At 41.9% G+C, this 20,741-nt stretch overlaps 1 protein-coding gene across 4 annotated transcripts in view; it reads right to left on the reverse strand.

Moving 5' to 3' along the window:
• Positions 1–4,499: 4,499 nt before the first annotated feature.
• TRIT1 (tRNA isopentenyltransferase 1) overlaps positions 4,500–20,741 on the reverse strand; it is a 38,139-nt gene continuing 21,897 nt past the window's right edge. For 2 of the 4 annotated variants that reach the window (XM_032247053.1, XM_032247054.1), the window contains exons 3-11: positions 18,061–18,159; positions 16,464–16,609; positions 13,220–13,362; positions 11,381–11,492; positions 10,943–11,055; positions 10,615–10,692; positions 7,965–8,074; positions 7,533–7,650; positions 4,500–5,357 (exon numbers count right to left, since the gene is read on the reverse strand). In XM_032247053.1, coding sequence (XP_032102944.1) covers positions 5,188–5,357; positions 7,533–7,650; positions 7,965–8,074; positions 10,615–10,692; positions 10,943–11,055; positions 11,381–11,492; positions 13,220–13,362; positions 16,464–16,609; positions 18,061–18,159 — 1,089 coding nt within the window. In that variant the 3' untranslated portion in view covers positions 4,500–5,187. Of the gene's footprint in view, positions 5,358–7,532; positions 7,651–7,964; positions 8,075–8,421; positions 8,579–10,614; positions 10,693–10,942; positions 11,056–11,380; positions 11,493–13,219; positions 13,363–16,463; positions 16,610–18,060; positions 18,160–20,741 lie in introns of all 4 variants that reach the window. The other 2 variants (XR_004259465.1, XR_004259466.1) reach the window with 2 other exon arrangements.

A 20,741-nucleotide genomic window follows, 5' to 3' on the forward strand; every position in this document is an offset into this window, starting at 1 on the left:
TAGCTCACAGGACTACATAAGCACCAGCTAATATTAACACTAACGTATTAACTGCTAGGTGGAGAAATTAAGCCTCCTAGAGGAGTCGAAGAAGTTTTTCTAAGGAGAGGACATCAGATCTGGGCCTTGAAGGATGTGCAGGAGTTTACTAAGTGGTGACAGGCGCCTGTAATCCCAGCTTCTTGGGAGGCTGAGGCAGGAGAATTGCTTGAACCCGGAAGGTCGAGGTTGCAGTGAGCCGAGATTGCGCCACTGCACTCCAGCCTGGCAACAGTGAGACTCTGTCTCAAAAAAAAAACAACAACAAAAAATTTTCCCCAATGAAGCAAATAAATCCAATTTATACCTACCATTTACTTGGCAGTACAGTGACAAAACACTATGCTATTTACAAAAGGACCTCACTTAATCTTTACCACGTCCCCCGGAATACAGATAACTTCATTTAATATATGAGGAAACAGGCTTTTAAGCAATAGTCCCCAGATCACACAGATAGTATATTAGAAAGTAAAGTGTTCAGCTGCAAATACAAACAGTGGCTTCTCTCTCCCCCTGCCTCTGCCCCGCCACGTAAAACAAAGTCTGGAGGTGGCAGTTATTATCAGTTCAGTTATTCAAAAATACCACCAAAACACCTTCCATCTCTCCCCCGCCATGTTTAGAGTATCAGCCATTGGCCCTGAGGTTTATAAGGTCTCCCACTCCCTATAATGCTTTCTTATTTTCATCTTAAAGTCTTACCAGTCAGAATTTTGTCAAGCTTTACTTTTTGAAGTATTTCAGCAGAGGTCAGCTCAATACAACTCACTAATTTCACAGAAGGGGAAATAGATTTGCCCCTAGCAAACTAACAGAGTTAATGGATTAGTTAAATGAGCCTGGAGTTGAGTGCTCCTTCCATGATACCAGTTTAGTGGGGACTGTAAGTTACCCACCAAAACCTGTCCTCCCATTCCTTCTTGGCACATGGCTTGACTGCCTTTCTCAGCCCTCCTGGCAGGTAGGTGTGGCCATCGGGCTAAATCCTCGCTAGTGGAAAGTGAGAATGTTTGCAGAAGTATCCATGCCACTGCAGGGTCTAGGCCTTCAGGCAGCAGGTCAGCCTTCTCCCTGCTCCTTTTCCCCTTCCCATCAGCTGGGACCAGTGATGACCCAGCTTCAAGCATGCAGCAGATGAAGACAATGCTCCAGAGGATGGAGAAGCAACATGATACGAGGAACCTGTGTCCCTGAATGACCATTTGGAGGAGAGCTGTCCCAATGACCTGGACTGCTCACTTCAGACAGGTTAACTCCCTTCAGAGCTGTTATGTGGGAAAGAATAAACTTCTTTGTTCTTTAAGCCACTGTATCGTTGGGTCTCTTTGTTATAACACTTAGCCTTTTACCCACACTAATACAAACATGCAGCTTCCTTCGTAAGCATTCAGAGTAGCTTTACAAATAACCAGTTAGCCATCATTTTAGAAAACAGCCCTAACTGCCCAAGTAGGTGATAATCAAATCTAAAATTCATGCAAGTGGCTATCCCAAAATTTCTTCATCCTGGCTGAAGGATATTTAACAATTGAAGCAGATCACCTAGGTAGAGACCTAGTTCGTTTTTATGCTTTCGTGAAATTAATTTAACAAATATTTGACTGTTTCTAGGTGCCAGGGATATTAACAAGTCACTGCATTCATAAAAGGTTGATTTCATGCATGTGTTTGGGAGAAGGGGTTATTTTATTTTTGAGCCACATGGTCTTGCTCTGTCACCCAGGCTGGAGTGCAGTGGCATGATTGTGTCTCACTGTAGCTTCAATCTCCCAGGCTCGTCATCCTCCTACCGAAGCCTTCCAAGTAGCTGGGACTATAGGCATGTCCCACCAGACCTGGCCATTTTTTTTTTTTTTTTTTTTTTTTTTGTAGACTGGATCTCACTGCATTGCCTAGGCTGGTCTCAAACTCCTAGGCTTGAGTGATCCTTCTGCCTCAGCTTCCCAAAGTGTAGGGATTACAGGCGTGAACCACTACACCCAGACTATTGTTTTTTAATGTTATACCGTGTGTTTTGTTTTAAGGAAAAAAAATCCTCTTTGGAACTAAACAGAACTAAGAGAGTACAAAAAATTAGAGAGTTAGGAAGGATCAAGCCATATTCCTGGAGTACAAATGAGCTGTTCTCTTGCTTAGCCCTAAAAATCAAGTAAAGTATTTTCAAGTCTAAGAATCTAGATCTCTGTTGAGAATCAAAGTACTTTCTACCCAGTTACAATTGCCTGAACTGTAAGAAGTATCTAAAGCTGGCCAAGTGCTTTAGATACTTCTTACAGTTGGAAGTGGCTCGTGCCTGTAATCCCAGCACTTTGGGAGGCTGAGGCAGGAAGATCACAAGGTCAGGAGTTCGAGACCAGCCTGGCCAATACGGTGAAACCCTGTCTCTACTAAAAATACAAAAACTAGCCGGGCGTGGTGGGTGGTGCACGCCTGTAGTCCCAGCTACTTGGGAGGCTGAGGCAGGAGAATCACTTGAACCTGGGAGGCAGAGGTTGCAGTGAGCCGAGATTGTGTCACTGCCCTCCAGCCTGGGCGACAGGGAGAGACTCCATCTCAAAAAAAAAAGTATCTAAAGCCTAATCGAGATTTTTACTGACAGAAGCAGATGAACCTAATAGCTCACCAAGTATTGGAATTAATTGCCAAAGCCATTTAGATAGCACTGCTGGTGTGATGGAGTGGAGGCTCTGGGTACCTGGACTGGAGGGCTATGCTTGCCTGGGGATTAGCTATGGCCAGATGGTACAAAGTGGCATTCCTCATTCTCACTCCAGGCTGAGCAAATAGCCCAAAGCTCTATGGTACTTTTCAGCTCTCAGATGAGATTTGGTATGAGATTTAGTAGTAGAGTAAGAAAGGTGATCTAAGGTTTGTCCTGGCTTTGCCTTGCTCTGTGACTAGAACATCCATTTTTAGGCCTCAGTTTCCCCACCCATACAAGAGGTAAAGGATTCTTTCATCTCTATATTTATGACCATCACAAGACAAATTACTTTTCTTCCCTACACTCGACAGCAAAGTCATTCATAGGGCAGCAGGCACAAAAGGGGAAATCTACTCAGGGCAATGGCTCAGACCAGAGCACCATGCAGATTTCTAGTGAGTGTTCTGCCTTTCCCAGGCTCTTTGCTGCTGATAAAGGAATTCATTTGGCTGAATTTACAATTTCTAAGATGATCAGTGGGCTCAACCAGTGCCTTACACTTAGTAAGTGCTTTGTAAATATTAGACACTTTGATTTTTTTGTAAAAAATGCCTGATTTCCAATTGCCGTGGAGATAACGAGTCCAGTAATTTACTGCTCCAGGTATTTCAGATGGAAGGATTAAGGGCTTTTTAAGCTTTAAAACATATTTAGCAACTTGGTCAGAGAAACTAAGGTTCTTCCCTACAAACAGCCAGCTTAACACAGTGCTTAATAGCTTGAGTTTCCAGCCTCACCTCAATTCCAGCTCTGCCACTAGCTAGCTGTACTCCACCGCTGAGCCTTAGTTTTTTCCCCCTTATTAACAGCATCTCCCTCCCAGGACTGTGTGAGAAGATAACGTATAAAGAGGACTTGGCACTACTTGGCTCACAGTAAGCACCCATCTCCCTCCCACTGGGAAGATGTGGTTTCCCACTGTTAGGTCCTAATAGTTAATAAACTTCTTAGCCCAGAGAATAAACTTATTTTTGACATTCAAATCAGCTAAAGATGGGTGAGGATCTGTTTAAAAAGGTCAATTGAGTTAGTTTTTTTCATTCTAGCTTCTCCTCTATGAAGTCTTATATGCATAGGAAACAAAACATTTACCATTAACTGCTTTTCAAGGTCCAGCAGAAATGCTCCTCCTTCCATGATCCCTTCCCTTCCTTCTAAACTGAAATTCTACACAGCTCTTAAGGCCTCTGATATTCAATTGCCTGGATTGGTGTTTGTGTACAAATGCAATTATTTACAAGCTCCCTGAAGGCAAGAACCACATCTCATCTCTGCATTCCCTTTAGCCTAATTCAAGGCCTCTCATATAGCAGATTCTGAACAAACAAAATGTATTTGAATGGGGAGTTAATGCTTAAGGGGCACAAAGTTTGTTTGGAGTGACAAAAAAGTTTTGGAAACAGATAGTGGTAACGATTGCACAACATTGTAAATGTAGTCAATGCTGCTTAATGATACCCTAAAAATGCTATATTTGATGCTATATGTATAAGTAAGTATCTATTTAACATTGCTGGCAGCTCAGGTCACTCTAGAGGGCTTCAACTGGAAACAACAGACCTCCAATAAAAGACCTTCTCTAGATGTCTTCAAGGACTATAATGTGTTAAGTAAACACCTGCTACATGAATGAACAGACAGCATGATCTATGAACAATGTCAAATTTGAGAAAAAGCTATCATGTTGATAACAGAGTATACTGTGCATAAACTAGACATGGACTTTGTATGTCTTTTTACGGATCACAGAGGCTCTTGTAAATTTTTTCTTTATTTAACCTTCAATAAAAATAATATAGATTTGTAATTCAACAGAAAGACAGCAGTGATAATAACTATTACATATGAGCAGCTCGCCAATCTCAAAGTCTTTATTCTTCAAGCCCCACGTCACAGCTTCCTCAGTCTGATTCCTTCTGCAGAATTCCGAGAACTAGAGTGGTTCACTTAATCATCTCAATGGGGATGGTCCTTTCCTGCCATTCACTCAAATCTACAGCTCCTGATATGTGGCTCACAAATACTTCAGTCATCTACAAAAGCATCTGGAATTTAGATAATTTTGGCCATAATAAAACTTCTTTAAAGGGATATAGTCAATCCTGGTATTCACCATTAAAAAGATCCTCACATACAAAAATGTGGAATCTGTGCCTTATTAAAAAAAGAACCTTTAAGTTTCAAAGAAAAAAAAAATGCTTTCCTGAACTACATCATTTCCAGACACATCAGCCACACAAGGAGCTGACAAGACCTGCTGTTTCCATTACAGAGAACATGAGACTTTAAAACCACACCACTGAATGAAAGAAAATGGTGAGAGCTTTTCTCCTATGCAGGCAATTCTACATGGCACTCTCTGCCCAGACTGGGAGACAGACATAACACTCCCTCCTGAACTGGATCCTTGCCACATTTGCAAAGGCCACCAGACAAGTCTCTTAAATGCAGCATTTCAACTTTTGATCATTCTGCCCTGGGGATCCCTTCTCTTTAGGTTCTTTGTCATGGTCTAGGGAAATACTCTGACTTTCCATGGTGTTGACAGCATCTGAATCCAATCTTCTTCTTTTCTTCAGTTGGTTCAAGTGGGATTTGGATTTTATATGCGCTGATAAGACAAAACCAAACAAACAAAGAAAAAACTCATTAGAATTTTCAGAATTAATCCTAGAAGCAAGTAAAATTAACTATACAATGCTTTTCTTCAACAATAAATAGCAGGATCAACTTATAGCTGCTTAGCATTTTTGAGGGAAGAATAAATTATACGGCCAGCGAGCTAGCAAAATAAAGCTACCACATATCAAAGTGCTCCCTGCTAGGTACTTTACATCACTAATCCTCATGGCAGTCTTGTAAGATGGTACTATTCTGCCCATTTTATACAAGGGAAACTGAAGTTCAGAGAGGTCTTACAAAATGTTCAAGGTCACACAGCAGGTAAACCCTTCTACTTAGACCTATAGCTTCAAAAAGAGATCCTACTTTCCAGAATCAGGTCTCTGTAGTATGGGGCTTCCTGCTACAGATGCATTTAACTTGTAAGGCTGAAAAGTTAGAAATTCAAATCCTCATCTGTACTGCAGGGCATTGCCTGTTGTCCTTCCTGGTGTGACATCCCTGTGCTTGAGTCAAAAAGGTCATGCGAATGACTCTGGCAAGATTCCTATTCTCTAGGCACACACTGCTCCAGGGAGACAGGAAGGTGCATTTATCACCGACGATCTCTTCTGAAGGTCCACAGAGGAAGTGAAGCTAAAGGCCACTGCTGCCTGCTATCAACTCCTGATCTGTCACCCCTAAGACAGTTCCCACCTTCTGACTGACTCATACAGGTTTATTTTCACTATCCTCCTCTTTTTTCAAGGAAATCTCATGTGGTAACACTGAAAGAGATAGACAACTAGTTTAAATTCTTTTATATATATTTAAAACAGCATTTTTAAGAGTTTAGAAGCAAGAATAAGTAAGGTAGGGGTTAGAAGTAAAAGAAAAGTTTACTTGGGGAAAGAAGTCAGCTTTGTTCTCTAGCTAAAGCCTAAGGCAAAAAATGGGCTTCTGGGCTGGCTCTCCAAGGCAGCAGGAGATGGGAGCAGGACTTGACAGATGGCACTACAGAAGGGCTTACACAAGCTAAGCTCACAAAGGCTCACAAATGTTGCTTCTCTAAGGCTATCCCTGAAGGACATTCAACAAATCGAACCACTAAGTTTCCTTTAGACAAAAACAATCAGACACTCTCTTTCTCTTCCCCTTTCATCATTATAAACCAACGACAATCGAGGCTTCTTCTGCTGGTTGGGCAATCACAGCCGTCCCCAGTCTCTGACAATGGAGTTCATTTTGCCAGTTACCAGTTAATAGACCTAATCATTCTATTGGCTGCTTTGGGAAGAAAAATCTACTTCTCTGAGAATCCCATGCAAAACAGCACTCTGAACAGAAGGATCCCAGCCGCTGGGTAAATGATAAGCCCCACTGTGCCTGAAAGGAGCAAGCCTTACACCTGTTTCTAAATACATTAAACTCAAGGCTTGAGGATGAAGTCCTGGGCTTTACGTGGATGACTACAGAAATCTGAAAATCCAACAATGTGAGGGCAATGAGACTCTGCGGCAGAGGCAGATCCAGGCTCTAATGCAGGCGGGGTACAGAGCCTTAGGGTGGGGCTGGCCCTGAGGTGGTGGGGATCTAACCTTCTTTATAAATGTGTGACAGGCTTGCTTTCACACAATTTCCCTTCACATCTTTTTATCACGGTTTTAGCAACTACCACTATGTCAACAATTACTTCAAAAGTTACTGAAGAGGTATCACTTTTAAAAAACACACTCAGGAGTAGTAACTGTATATCCTGCCCCCACCCAGCTATGCTTCTGCTTCTTCCAGTCTACTGGATGAGCTGCCTGGCCTCCCTTAGATCCTTACTTCCTAATCTCACACCCACTGAGTTATAAACATGAAACGCCAAGATATTCCTCTAAGGCTGACCATGAAGTCAAAGGAGCTCTAGAAATTTAACTGCAGATCTCTTAGTACAAAGTATCAATTCCAGCTGAAGAAGATGGAGAGCATTTGATCTTCCTTTGAATCTCAGAATACAGAGACAACTCCCCAATTGGGGAAAGCCTCCAAGGAATTTGGGAATAGGCTCTTAGAGGAATCTAGCTATCCCTTTATAAATAAATAGACTATAGGTTCAATCTACCAAAGACCTTAAATTTCATGAAGTCAATGTGAACCCACCCTTATAGATTTCTTCACGCCCCTCCCCATACTCTACCTGCCCATTCACGATCCCCAATGATGATTCGGTCACAGATGTTACACATGTGATAACTTCTCTTGTTCTCAGCTTCGTTGTATGGCATCTTTATTGGAGTGGCTGTAGGCTTGCGGCCCTAAAAGATCAAGGGTGGAAGAAGTATTCAATTCAAAGAAATCTGAATATGATTCTCTATTAAGGGAAGTAGGATTTTCCTAAGATTTCTTTTTTTCACCCCAGAGAGCAGATTGGCTATATACAGATTTTAGCAACAACCTTTCTAAATGTAAAAGTAGAAAAGCAGTCTCCAGTCTCTATCGAAAAACAGCCAGCTCTTCTGCTTTATTCTATGGAAAAGAAGGGCTGGCTCTTCAATATAGCAACAAAGGTGTCAGCTAACAAAAGTGCTCTGAAAACCAGAAAACCGACTGTATAATGATTCACAATTACCTGGATGAAACTTTGTACGATTTCAAGAGCAGGTTCGAGAACAGACTCTTCCCACTTCGAGACATCGGATACCTCTAAGCCATAGACAGGGGGGGCACTGGGACCGGGTCCTAATTATGACAAAGACAGGTTGTGAGATTAGCCTCTATGACCCAATCTATTCTGCACCCAGGACTCTGAAATCCTCCAGAGAAACACACAGAGCCAAAGGAGTAAACATTCTGACCATGCTATTCATTCTAGCCGAACATGAACCACAATCCAAGAAAGACCTAGAGGTTCAACTGCTCTGCAGCCAATAAGACTAGCTACATAATCTGAATACATGGGTGCAGGATCTTCCAATCAGCCAGGAAACCAGAATAGTGTGGGCTACCACACAAAGACAGCACATCACAAGAAGAAATAAACTAACAGCTTTAAGTAAGTGCCTATTTTAAGTTCCAAATCATCTTACAATGATGGCGATCTGTGGCAAGAGAATTCACAGCTTTTTTTAGGAGCAGATACTAGTCTTGGGTTTGGATATACTGCCTCAGCGGCCTGGGACTCATGAAATTCCTTGACAGCATGGGCTGGGATTATATCAGTCAATGAGCCGCAGAATCTGCGAACTAGAAATAAGCCTTGGAATTGATGTAGTTGAGTAACTTCTTTTAAAGACCTGATCTACAGGGTATTCAAGACCCCCGATAGACGCTTTTGAATGAAGATGAGACTGAAGGTAGCAAAGAATATAGCCACAGGTATTTCACCCACCTGAGCCAACCATGTTGCAAGAGTTTAGTCTCTGTGGTAGCTTCTCAGCCTATGAACACACTCAATTGCCTTCCACAGCTAGGTTAAGTCAGTTGCCTAAAGGCAAAGAGCATCGACCATGGACAAAAACATCAAAGGCCTTGGGATGCCAGCGACTGGCAGGTGCTGGCCTTTTGATTGTGCCAACCACAAATAAGATTCTTCATAAACTGGACTGGGCTGCACCTGCCACCACACGGAAAGGTGAGACTAGGAGGGTGCAGGCAGCATCCACAGCACACCTGGCCTTGGCTAAGCTCTGCACCTGTTTCCAGGCCACTCTACATTTTCCTTTCTCCTCTAAGCCCTTTGTTGGGCTTCTGTGCCCTGTCTAAGCACCTTTCAACAAGTTCTCAGCTCCCAGCTGCTATTTCTGGCTTGGGTCCAAGGCCAAGCTGGAGTGGGGAAGTCCCCCTGGCTTCCTGCCAGAACCATATCCCAGCAGACCAGCCCTGGCCAATCATGCACGGCTCCTGATTTACAGGGCAGCTGTGCCTTTCACTCCAGCACCAGGACGATACTGGCATACACACGAATGAGGAACAGGCATATGACATGCTGTGCCATCAACTCCTCCTGCCTCAGAGATGGAGGAATTATTGTGGTTTTACTACAGGAAGAAGTTCTAAATTATTACCAAAAAGTCTTCCGTTACAGGCTTATTGTCAGACATGGGGAGAAGAGAAGCTCCATTAGAAATTTGTAGAACAGTAGTGAGCTTCAACTTCAGATGACACTAAGACTTCTATCTACCAGGACATTCAGAGAAGGCAGGATAGGCAGAAGAAAGCTTTACGAGCCTCTTCACACCACAACCACACTGGAGAGCTCAGGCAGAGAGCAGGAGCTGGGAGAGGGAATGTCAGCAGTTTAGTGGTCAACAGCAAGGATCAAGTTATGTATTTTCAGAGGCACTGAGGGGGGCAGAGGCTTCAGCTGGCCCTTTCTGTAATTGAGAGCAGAAGTCTACCGGCAAAAGGTAAACACAGGATGATTCAGAAGCATATTTAAAACATGTCCACAAGATAAAACTGAAGTTTCACTTATGCTTAACCTCCATTAGCTCATAATCACATAGTTTTTTACCCACAGTCCAATACTAATGGTGTCTTGCTAAAGTTACAGCTAAAGGAAATAAGAGTAGTAGTATAAAGCAGAGTGTGGACTCTGTGTCAGGCCTGCCTTCAGTTATCTACCGCCGACTAGCTGAGTGATTTTTGGCAAGTTATTTAACTTCGATAGGCCTTCATTTTCTTATCTGTAAAAAGAAAAGAATAACACCTACCTTGAAGACTCAATAATATACGTCTAGCATCAAATTTAGTGCCAAAGGCACAAGACAGGGTCAAATGAATGAGAATTTCCTTTCTTTTCCCTTAAAAATGCTATTCAGCTAAAGTTTCATTTGAAGCAATCTGAAGCACCATGTGGAGACGCTGGGAGAAATGGTGAAGGTGTCTTTTTATACTACTCATCTGGCCCCCAGAAAACACTGTAATTAGGAAATCCTCCCTACAGAAATCTGACTGCCCTTCAGGTACAAAACTGAAGCTAAAAATTGACCCTGAACACCAACTCTCCTAAGAAGAGGCTGCTGTTGTTCTTAGCTGTTTGCAGCCAGTATCCATCTGTTCAAGGCAGAAGGCAGACTCCTCAGTGCAAACAATTTTTTTTTTCTGAGACATCACAAGAAAATATCCCTGGATAATCATTTATGTTATAGAACTTCCCCTAGGTCAGATCCAAAATCTTAGAACAGGCCCAGAAACTAAAATTCACTTTCTGAGTGAGCTGAGGAATCTATATTCTATTGAAAACAGACCCATGGGATAAGGAAAAACATGAGACTTACTGCTCAGAAAACGGTTTTTAACCCATCGGTTTTGCTTCCGGGCATATTTCTTGGTTACTTGTTTCAGAGCCTCAATACCTGAAAGATGCAATAGATTTAAGAACATCTAGGTAAGCACTCCTTACCCTGCAGAGAGGCAGGCCCTCCCAGCCCAAGAGGAGAAAATCAGCCACGGCAGTACAATGTCAGACTTGGTGACGAAAAATCTCAATTCTGAACTGGAGGCTATTTGGGACACTTTGAGCCTTGGCTCTTTCTCAGACCATACCAGTAGAGTACCCTGTCACCCAAAGATGTCCAAGACTAGGTTAGACGGAAGAATTCACACCTTTCTTTAGAAGCTGGTTACTAGTCTCCAGTGTGCATTTTCCCTCAGTGATCAGGTACTCGTGAAATTCCTTGAAGCCAATTGATTGGAAGATACCATGTTGATAGTCCTGGCTGGGAACAGGAGGGCATCAGCAGGTGAGCCATTGCTCCTAAAAGCTAGCAGGGGCTTTGGAGATGGACCTAGTTGAGTCATTTCATCTGTCAGATAGGGAAATTGACATCCTGAGCAGTTACTGATTCTCTGAAATTCTCCCCTCCCCTACCCACCAGGTTACTTCCTTGAAAAGTTAACTCCTGGCAATGTCTGAAAGATTAAAAAACTGCATCTGTAACAAAGACTGATTAATCAGTAGACCCAAAGCCAGTATTAGTGTTATGGTCTTTTGAATACAGGCAAAAGATGGAGAAAAGGTCAGAATAACAGCCAAATCCTCACCTATTTTCCGAAACAGTCTCCTGATTATAGCGTCTGTGAAAATCTCTTAGTTCCTCCAAGAGCCCAGCAGCAAGCATGTCATCCACCCTCTTATCCAAGCGCTTATCTAGAACTTGAATCAAATTAGCCCATCAACCAGCAAGCAAGTTGTAGGTATATATATACTTACATGACGAGTGAACAGGCAGTCACAAAAGAAGATAAATTGTCCAAATGGAAGAAAGAATTCAGATTCCAAAGATTATGTAATAATTCATACTTTATTTACTTACACTTATGACTTTGCAACTCCAAATAAAAACAGCCACAATGAAGCACATGCCTTCTCATTATATAGAGAAAGCATAAAATTTCAGCTATTGTGAAGGACAAACATTTTCTTCTCTTATGGAATGTATATCCCAATGTGTTTTAGAGGTGGCTGAGGACCCCCCGGTTTACCTTTCTTATTTTTAATTTAATGTGCCATTATACTGTAACTTAGTGTTACTTACATTTGAGAATCCCTAGATGACACCTGGGATAGGAACATGGAACTTTAATCCAAAGACATCCTAGATACATTCTAAGCTACTGAGCCAAGCAAAGGAACAAAGAGTGAAAGGTCGTAATTGGTCAGATGGGACAGTTTTATTATGAATCAGATACCATTATTTTATCCTGAACTGTACAGTGTAAGTTTTTATTTACAAAATTTAATTATTGAAAAATTAACTTTTTCTATTAATTTATGGCAGATTAATTTAACAATACATTGTCACCACTTTTTTTCATTGTCATCATTTTAATTATGTTCTTCTACATCTCTACCACTGCGATTTCTTGGCCTACAGAAACAGTAACCTTCCTAGAAAGTTTGCATTTATTGTAGACTCATCATGTGTCAACCACATGCTGAGCTCTGTATATGTAATAATTCATTTAATCCTTAATGCAGCTATGAAATATATACAATTATTATTACCTCCATTTTACAGGAGAATTGGGACACAGAAAGGTAAACTAATTTGTCTTACAATTCACATAACTAGAAGCTAGTGGAGCAGGAATTTGCTCTCAGACAGTCTGCCTCAAGAGCCTGTGCTCTTCTGTGCTATACTCCACTGTTTGTCCACATAATGTCATCTTTCCAGGCCTATCATAGGCTATCTTTGCAAACTGTTCTCTGACTCTCCCCAGAGAATGTTTGTCATCCTTTCTCTGTGGCCCTACAGCACTCTGAAAATATCTCTAGCCCAGCATTTATCACATAAATAATATACAGACAGACAGAATCTATCTCCTTGTCTGTCGTCCCACTAGACTGGGAATTCCTTAAGAAAAGGCACTGTCTCTTCTTCAATTCCGAAACCCAAGTACAACACAGAATACCCAGCACTTCACTGAATGCTTACTGAATGTTTGCTGGATGAATAAGTTACAGGCATAATTATACTTTAGCAACAAAACACCATCAAGCCAGCAAGCTAATTATAAGGCATACTGTTTCTAGAACATTCTAGCCTCCAGCCAACCTTCCACAAGAGACTTCCTTCTTTTTCTCCTTTGGATCTTCCCTGGATGGCAGTCTCTTTTCCCATTCCATCCATCCCATCCCACTCTACCCATGATGTCTTATCCTAGTGCCATGGCTACACTTCCTCCTTTTCCAAACAGATATCTAGGGGAATGGTACTCTGCCTAAGTCAACAAATAATGACAATGATAATAAAATTAATAGCTAATAATTATTTAGTGTTTATTATGAGCCTCCCAAGGTTCTAAGCATTTTATATATATAGTAACTTATTACTCTAAGTTCCATCACAGAGGGACTCTAGGGCATCAAGGGGCTGTTACCTGCCTGGTCAGCATGAAGCCAGAGGATGCAAGGGTTAGAGAACTTAAGAGGACCTCCAAGGGGACCACCACCTTCTTCTGCATGTTGACGATGGAGAAATTCACTATGAGAGATTCCTGTTTCTTCAAAAACTTGCAAGCTCCTAAGTAATTTAAAAGGGGGCAGAGAGGGCACACCCATAAAAACCATTAGAAAATATTCATTCTCAAGTAAAACACGAAGAAAGGCTGTTTATTATAGAAAGCCTCATTCTTGAAAGCCAGGCATGACAGTGTGCACACCTGTAGTCCCAGCTACTCAGGAGGCCAAAGTGAGAGGACTGCTTGAGCTCAGGAGTTCAAGACCAATCTGAGCAACAACAGAGAGATCCTGTCTCTTCAAAAAGCGGGGAATGCAGAAAGGCTTATTCTCATTTTCACTGCATTAAGTCCCAAAAGACATGAAGGTCTAGGGTTACTCTGGTCCTACAGCTACTCAGAAAAGTGTCCTAAAGAAAACTTTAGGTAAAGTAAGAAATAATACTGTTTCTCTAAAGATACATAAACTTTTCTGAAATCAGTTAAATAGGTTCAGAAACAACAGGTTTCTTCTATAAAACAGAATGGTACTCACTCACTTTCAGATAAACAGTAAAAGAGCTTGTTTGGGACACTTTGTTACAAGCCAACAAGTCTGGTCTCGCTGGCGTGCCTTTCCCACAGTACAAAAGCATGTTGTACATCCAGCTCATCAGCTTTCTTTTTAAATATGTCAAATTAATGAAGAATGCTCCTGGCTAATCCAGTGCTCTACTGGCACAAAGATCACTGAGAAAAGAACTCACATACTTATTCTTAAACCACCATCCACTTCTGTCTGTATCTATTATGTTATGCGGCACAGGTAATTTAACTCCCAAATCTATACTCTACCACTCTGGGTGATTGCAACTTATCAGCCTGAAAGTGATCTTTCCCTTCCTGACCTAATTCTACTTCCTGAAACTCTAACGCAAGAGTGTAGACCCCTTGTCTTTCAGTATCACTGGTCTCTCAAAGAAGATCTATGAGAAAAAAATGTAGTAACAGATATCTCACTTATCTGGAGTTAAAATACAGCCTCAAGCCAAAAGAAAGATTAAAAAAAAAAAAAGACCTCATTCTCTAAAGAAGACTCTAGAGCCTTTGCTTAGAACCTATTGACTCTTACTTAAAAAAAAAAAATTTATCAAACTAATTACTCATTTAGAAGCAGCAAAATGAGGAAAGGTGACAGGAAATAACTGATTAGTAAAAGGAGAGAATAATAAATACCAAGCTCTAGAAGGATGTAATAAACAATATAAAAAGGTATGTTCATGATAATGTTCCTAAGTTTAAAAAAAATTGAATGTTTTCTATTAAAGTGTTTAAAATGTTTGGATACTGAAAATAAACTTCATTAATCTAAAACATGCATTCGTTTTTCCTTTTTTTATTTTTATTTTTTATTTTGAGACAGTCTCACTCTGTTGCCCAAGCTGGAGTGCAGTGGTGCAATCTTGGCTCACTGCAACCTCTGCCTCCTGGGTTCAAGCAATTCTCCTGCTTCAGCCTCCTGAGTAGCTGGGACTACAGGAGCATGCCACCATGCCTGGCTAATTTTTTGTATTTTAGTAGAGACAGGTTTTCACTGTGTTGCCTAGGCTGGTCTCGAAATCCTGAGCTCAGGCAATCTGTCTACCTTGGCCTCCCAAAGTGTTGGGATTACAGGTGTCAGCCACCATGCCTGGCCCAAAACTTGCATTCTTAATGGGGTTATATTGCCTTTAAGGGGTGAGAAAACTTAGATATTACAATTTGTACTTCCTCTGCCCTGCCCAAAGGACAACCCTACCTGAAGAAATCCTTTTCTTGGCTGAGTACTATGGCTCATGACTATAATCCCAGCAGTTTGGTAGGTTGAGGCAGGAGGGTCGCTTGAGCCTAGGAGTTTGGGACTAGCCTGGGCAATATAGCAAAACACCTCTACAAACAATTAAAAATTTAAAAAACTAGCCAGGTGTGGTAGTGCACACCTGTAGTCCCAGCTACTCAGGAGCCTGAGGCAGGAGGACACCTGAGCCCAGGAGGTCAAGGCTGCAGTGAGCCATGATCGTGCCACTGCACTCCAGCCTAGGAAACAAAGTAAGACTCTAGCAAAAAAAAAAAAAAAAAAAAAAAAGTAATAATAATGAATGTTTTAAACCCTATATTCTAACATTAAATTTCATTGGGGGGGGCCGGGCGCGGTGGCTCAAGCCTGTAATCCCAGCACTTTGGGAGGCCGAGGCGGGTGGATCACGAGGTCAAGAGATCGAGACCATCCTGGTCAACATGGTGAAACCCCGTCTCTACTAAGTACAAAAAATTAGCTGGGCATGGTGGCGCATGCCTGTAATCCCAGCTACTCAGGAGGCTGAGGCAGGAGAATTGCCTGAACCTAGGAGGCGGAGGTTGCGGTGAGCCGAGATCGTGCCATTGCACTCCAGCCTGGGTAACAAGAGCGAAACTCTGACTCGAAAAAAAAAAATTTCATTGGGGGGATAAAATTAGGAGGAAAAATATCAAATTCATTTGAGTGGAATACTTCACAATGCCTATGAATATGAGATGTTACTTTAATATTTAATCAATAACATCAATAGAGTAGGTCCTTCATTAGATGTTCTACTGTGCCAGAAGTGGTATCACTCCCAATACTGCAGAAAAATAAGCCTAACATGAGGCTGTAATTTCAAAACAACCTAAAAAAACATGACCCTTGTGAGTTCATTCACTACCTCTCTTCGCTACAACATAGTTTCCATGTGCAAAGGTGATCTGATCTATGAGACAGTTTACAAAATCCACCTCCCACTGGGAAAGCTGCTGGGGCAGAACACAGCATTGCACAATTACGAAACCCAAATCACAATGTAAACAAGCTGCATGCCAGAAAAAAATGTATATGAAAACTGTTATACAAGCAAAAGATCAAATAGAAAATGAAGCAATATTATACAGGCCCTAGGGGAAAACGATATTGCACTATGCATTTAAAATGTAACAAAGTAGGGTGCAATTATTTATTGAGGGAGTTGAACTGAGGCAGTAACTCAGGGCCTCCCAACCTTCTGAGCTAGAACAACACATCAGTCTCCACTAACTGCTATTACCAAATCTCTCTCATCACCTGCGCAAACTGAAGAACTGACTGCTCCCTAGGTGTAAAGGAATTTGGGGTCAGCGGGCCAAGCTTTCTTACCTGGCCACTTTGCGTTTGTCATGTGGATGCAGCTTGGCGGCCATTTCTGGGTCCACTTGGCTTAGGCGTTTGTGAAGTACAAGACCATCCTCCTTTTCAAGCTCCACTTTTCGGTCAATCACTTCCTCAGTGCCCATCTCCGGGGGCTATTAAATGATGGTTTAGAGGTAAATTTAATTCAACCAACACTGAGACACTGTATGTGCCAGGTACTTTGCTAAGTGTCGGGAATACAGAATAATCAGAAGATCTTGCCATATAGTGAGAGACAGATCATAAACAGAAAATTCCAACATGCTGTGGTAAGTGCTGTAAGGCCACAGCAAACAAAGAAGAAAGAAGACTTACAGCATAGGGAAATAGTCGGCTACTTTGCTTCCTTGTCAGAAGTTCAAACAGGTACCAGGGCTAATGTATCTATTTTAACATATCCAGGAGTCTAGTCTTCTCAGCAAGGGTGACCAAAGAGACCAGGATTGCCAGCAAATTACAGTTTACACAGTCTTACCCTACACAGTAGCACCTACGTAAGTAAGGTCAGTGTTGGACATCTTCCTGACATACATACTGTGCTGCCAGTTAGAAAATATTGAATTAGGTTAATGTACTGGACTTTTTTCCTTTAAAAGTTTATTTAAATATATATATATTTTTTATTCATTTCCAGTAATGGCTATAAGCAATATTTTAACCGTTTTTTAAATAAAGAATTATACATATTTTTGGCTGGGTGCAGTGGCTCACACCTGTAATCCCAGCACTTTGGGAGGCTGAGGTGGGTGGATCATGAGGTCAAAAGATCAAGACCATCCTGGCAAACATGGTGAAACCCTGTCTCTACTAAAAATACAAAAATTAGCTGGATGTGGTGGCGCTCACCTGTAGTCCTAGCTACTTGGGAGGCTGAGGCAGGAGAACCACTTGAACCCAGGAGGTGGAGCTTGCAGTGACTGAGATCGCGTCACTGCACTCCAGCCTGGCGAAAGAGCGAGACTCTGTCTCAAAACAACAAAAAAAATTATACATATTTTTTTCTTGAATTGCATCTCTCTATTTTTTTGAGACAGGGTCTCGCCCTGTTGCCCAGGCTAGAGTGCAATGGCATGATCTTGGCTAACTGTGCAACCTCCGCCTCCTGGGTTTAAGTGATCCTCTCGCCTCAGCCTCCTTAGTAGCAGCTGGGATTATAGGCATGTACCACCACACCCGGCTAATTTTTGTATTTTTAGTAGAGACAGGGTTTCACCATGTTGGCCAGGCTGGTCTCAAACTCCTGACCTCAGGTGATCCGGCCACCTTGGCCTCCCAAAGTGCTGGGATTAAAAGCATCAGCCACCTCCTAATGTACTGTTAATTTATAAGGAGATGCTAATTAATTTACACAACATTTTTCCCACACACAGCCCCTGGCCGTATAGGCCAGCCTGAATGAACACACTTCACATACGGAGGTGGCATTTGTTTGAGAATATTAAATAGGATAATTATAGTTGCTGAGTATAAGAAATGGGCAAGACTCAACCTTTTTCCTACTAAAATGAGCCAGCAAGAAAGAGCAACCCATTTCCTCAGTAAGTTACAAGTGAACTAAACTTACCTTGGTATTGATAAGAACTTTCCAGAGCAGAGATTCAATGTAATAATTAGTTCCTCCCACAACAATAGGAATTTTGTCTCGGGCAAATATATCTTCAATGTGAACATTAAGAAAGACATTACGGTATTTAATATCAAGAGAATCTGACTCACTTGGGAAGTACACTATAGCAAGAGACCACATTCATTTATCTGAAGAGCAGAGGAGAAAGTGTGGGCACCAAAATGTGTTAATACCAGCCTTCAATGTTTCCAACAAATTTCCAGAATCATGTCCAATCAGTTCTGGAGAGACTTGCAGAAACCAGAGACAAATGCATAGTGGTAAATTCTTCCAGTTCTAGAACTTTCTAGGTCTTGCGGCTAAAAGTCAAAGTTTTATTAGTATTCCAAATCAGTTCAACAAGCAGAAGCCCAAGGACTCTCACAGAACCAAGTGTCAGCTGCTCAGGAGGCCACCAACGTGGCATCCATTGCGTGACTTTGCCTTCTAAGGCAAAACACAAGCTGATTTATTTAAGATCCTTAGACTCAATCAGTCTCTACCATCATGGAGAGACCATCATATTTTTGCCACTTGAGGCTTCACCAAATTAAGTGAGAAACACAGGTTCTGAAGATAAATAGACTTCAGTTACCAGGTTCAGCTCTTAGGCAAGTTACTCACCCTGTCTGAGCTTCAGTTTTCCCAGTGTAAAAATCCCCATGCGTTCTTATGAACATTAAATGTGACAGTGCAGGCCGGGCGTGGTGGCTCAAGCCTGTAATCCCAGTACTTTGGGAGGCCAAGGCGGGTGGATCACGAGGTCAAGAGATCGAGACCATCCTGGTCAACATGGTGAAACCCCGTCTCTACTAAAACTACAAAAAATTAGCTGGGCATGGTGGCGCGTGCCTGTAATCCCAGCTACTCAGGAGGCTGAGGCAGGAGAATTGCCTGAACCCAGGAGGCGGAGGTTGCGGTGAGCCGAGATGGCGCCATTGCACTCCAGCCTGGGTAACAACAGTGAAACTCCGTCTCAAAACAAACAAACAAACAAAAAAAAACAGTAAGCACTCAATTTACTTTAGCCACTTTTTTTTTATCTCTGCTATTTTAAATCTTTCTCTTTAGAATCTCCATTGAACAGATAATTATCTGCTTTAAGAAGGCCTTTTTTTCCTGAGAATAAAATTTTTTTTTGAGACAGGGTCTCACTCTGTCACCAAGGCTGGGGTGCAGAGGCATGAAAAGAGTTCACTGCAGCCTTGACCTCCAAGGGCTCGAGCCATCCTCCCACCTCTGCACCCCACCACCAAGTAGCTGGCACTACAAGCACATGCCACCACACTTGGCTACTTTTTGTATTTTTTGTAGAGGCAGGGTTTCACCATGTTGCCCAGGCTGATCTCAAACTCCTGAGCTCAAGCAATCCGACCACTGCAGCCTCCCAAAGTGCTAAGGTTACAGGCATGTGCCACTGTGCATGGCTGAAAGTAATTTTTTTTTAAAAGACTTTTAATATCCAGGTAAATCATCATTTATACACTTCTTCTTGCCAGCCAATGTGCAGGCACAGAGACAGACCAGCTCTTTTCTACTAGAATCCCACTAACCGTTAAGTGGCTGAGGTAGGGAGGGAAGAAAGATCCTTGGGCCAATCAAGGATCATAAAGAAAAAAAAATCTTTGTTTTAAAAACAGAAAACAAATTATCTATTTCCCCCTTTAAATTAAGTATAGGGAGCATACAATTTGCACAGCAAGATAAAACATCAATTATGTACAGGTTAAATATTCCTTACATGGGACCAAGGAAATGTTTCAGATTTTGAATTTTTTTGAATTTTGAATTATTTGCATTATGTTTACTGGTTGAGCATCCCAAATCTGAAAATCTGAAAACCAAAATGCTCCAATGAGCATTTCCTTTGAGCATCATGTCAGCACTCCAAAAGTTTCAGATTTTGGAGCATTTTGGATTTTATATTTTCAGATACTTAACCTGTAGTATAATCAACAAAGGGAAAGTAAGCAATGAAATGAAAAGGAGAAGGAAAAAATGGTAAGATTCCAGAAAAGGGGAGAGTGGAAATAAGATGGGATAGGGAATACTTCACATGAAAAGGTTTAACTTATTTGTGCAAGCCACGAAATGACTGTGATATTGAGCAAATATCCTTCTCCCCTTTGGGCCTCAGTATCTAGTAACTTCACCTGTCAAATCAAGAAGGCTGACTGGGGCCAGGTGTGTTGGCTCACACTTGTAATTCCAGCACTTTGGGAGGCTGAGGCGGGAGGATGCCTTGAGCCCAGGAGTTCAAGACCAGCCTGGTAACATAGCGAAATCCATCTCTACAAAAAATAAAATTATTAGCTGGGTGTGGTGGTACACACCTGTAGTCCCAGATATTTGACAGGCTGAGGTGGGAGGATCACCTGAGCCCAGGCGGTCAAGGCGGCAACGAGCCATGACAGTGCCACTGTACTCCAACCTAGGCAACAGAGTGAGACCGTCTCCAGAAAAAAAAAATTTACACACTTTCATTTGAATCTGTATCTGGGTTTTCTATTCTGTGACACAAATATATCTAGTACTAAATAAGTTAGGCCGGGCACGGTGGCTCATGCCTGTAATCCCAGCACTTTGGGAGGCCAAGATTGTGCCATTGCACTCCAGCTTGGCTGACAAGAGTGAAACTC

Source organism: Sapajus apella, unplaced genomic scaffold, assembly GCF_009761245.1.
Source record: "Sapajus apella isolate SASKATOON/1434 unplaced genomic scaffold, GSC_monkey_1.0 scaffold62, whole genome shotgun sequence".
Taxonomy (NCBI): domain Eukaryota; kingdom Metazoa; phylum Chordata; class Mammalia; order Primates; family Cebidae; genus Sapajus; species Sapajus apella.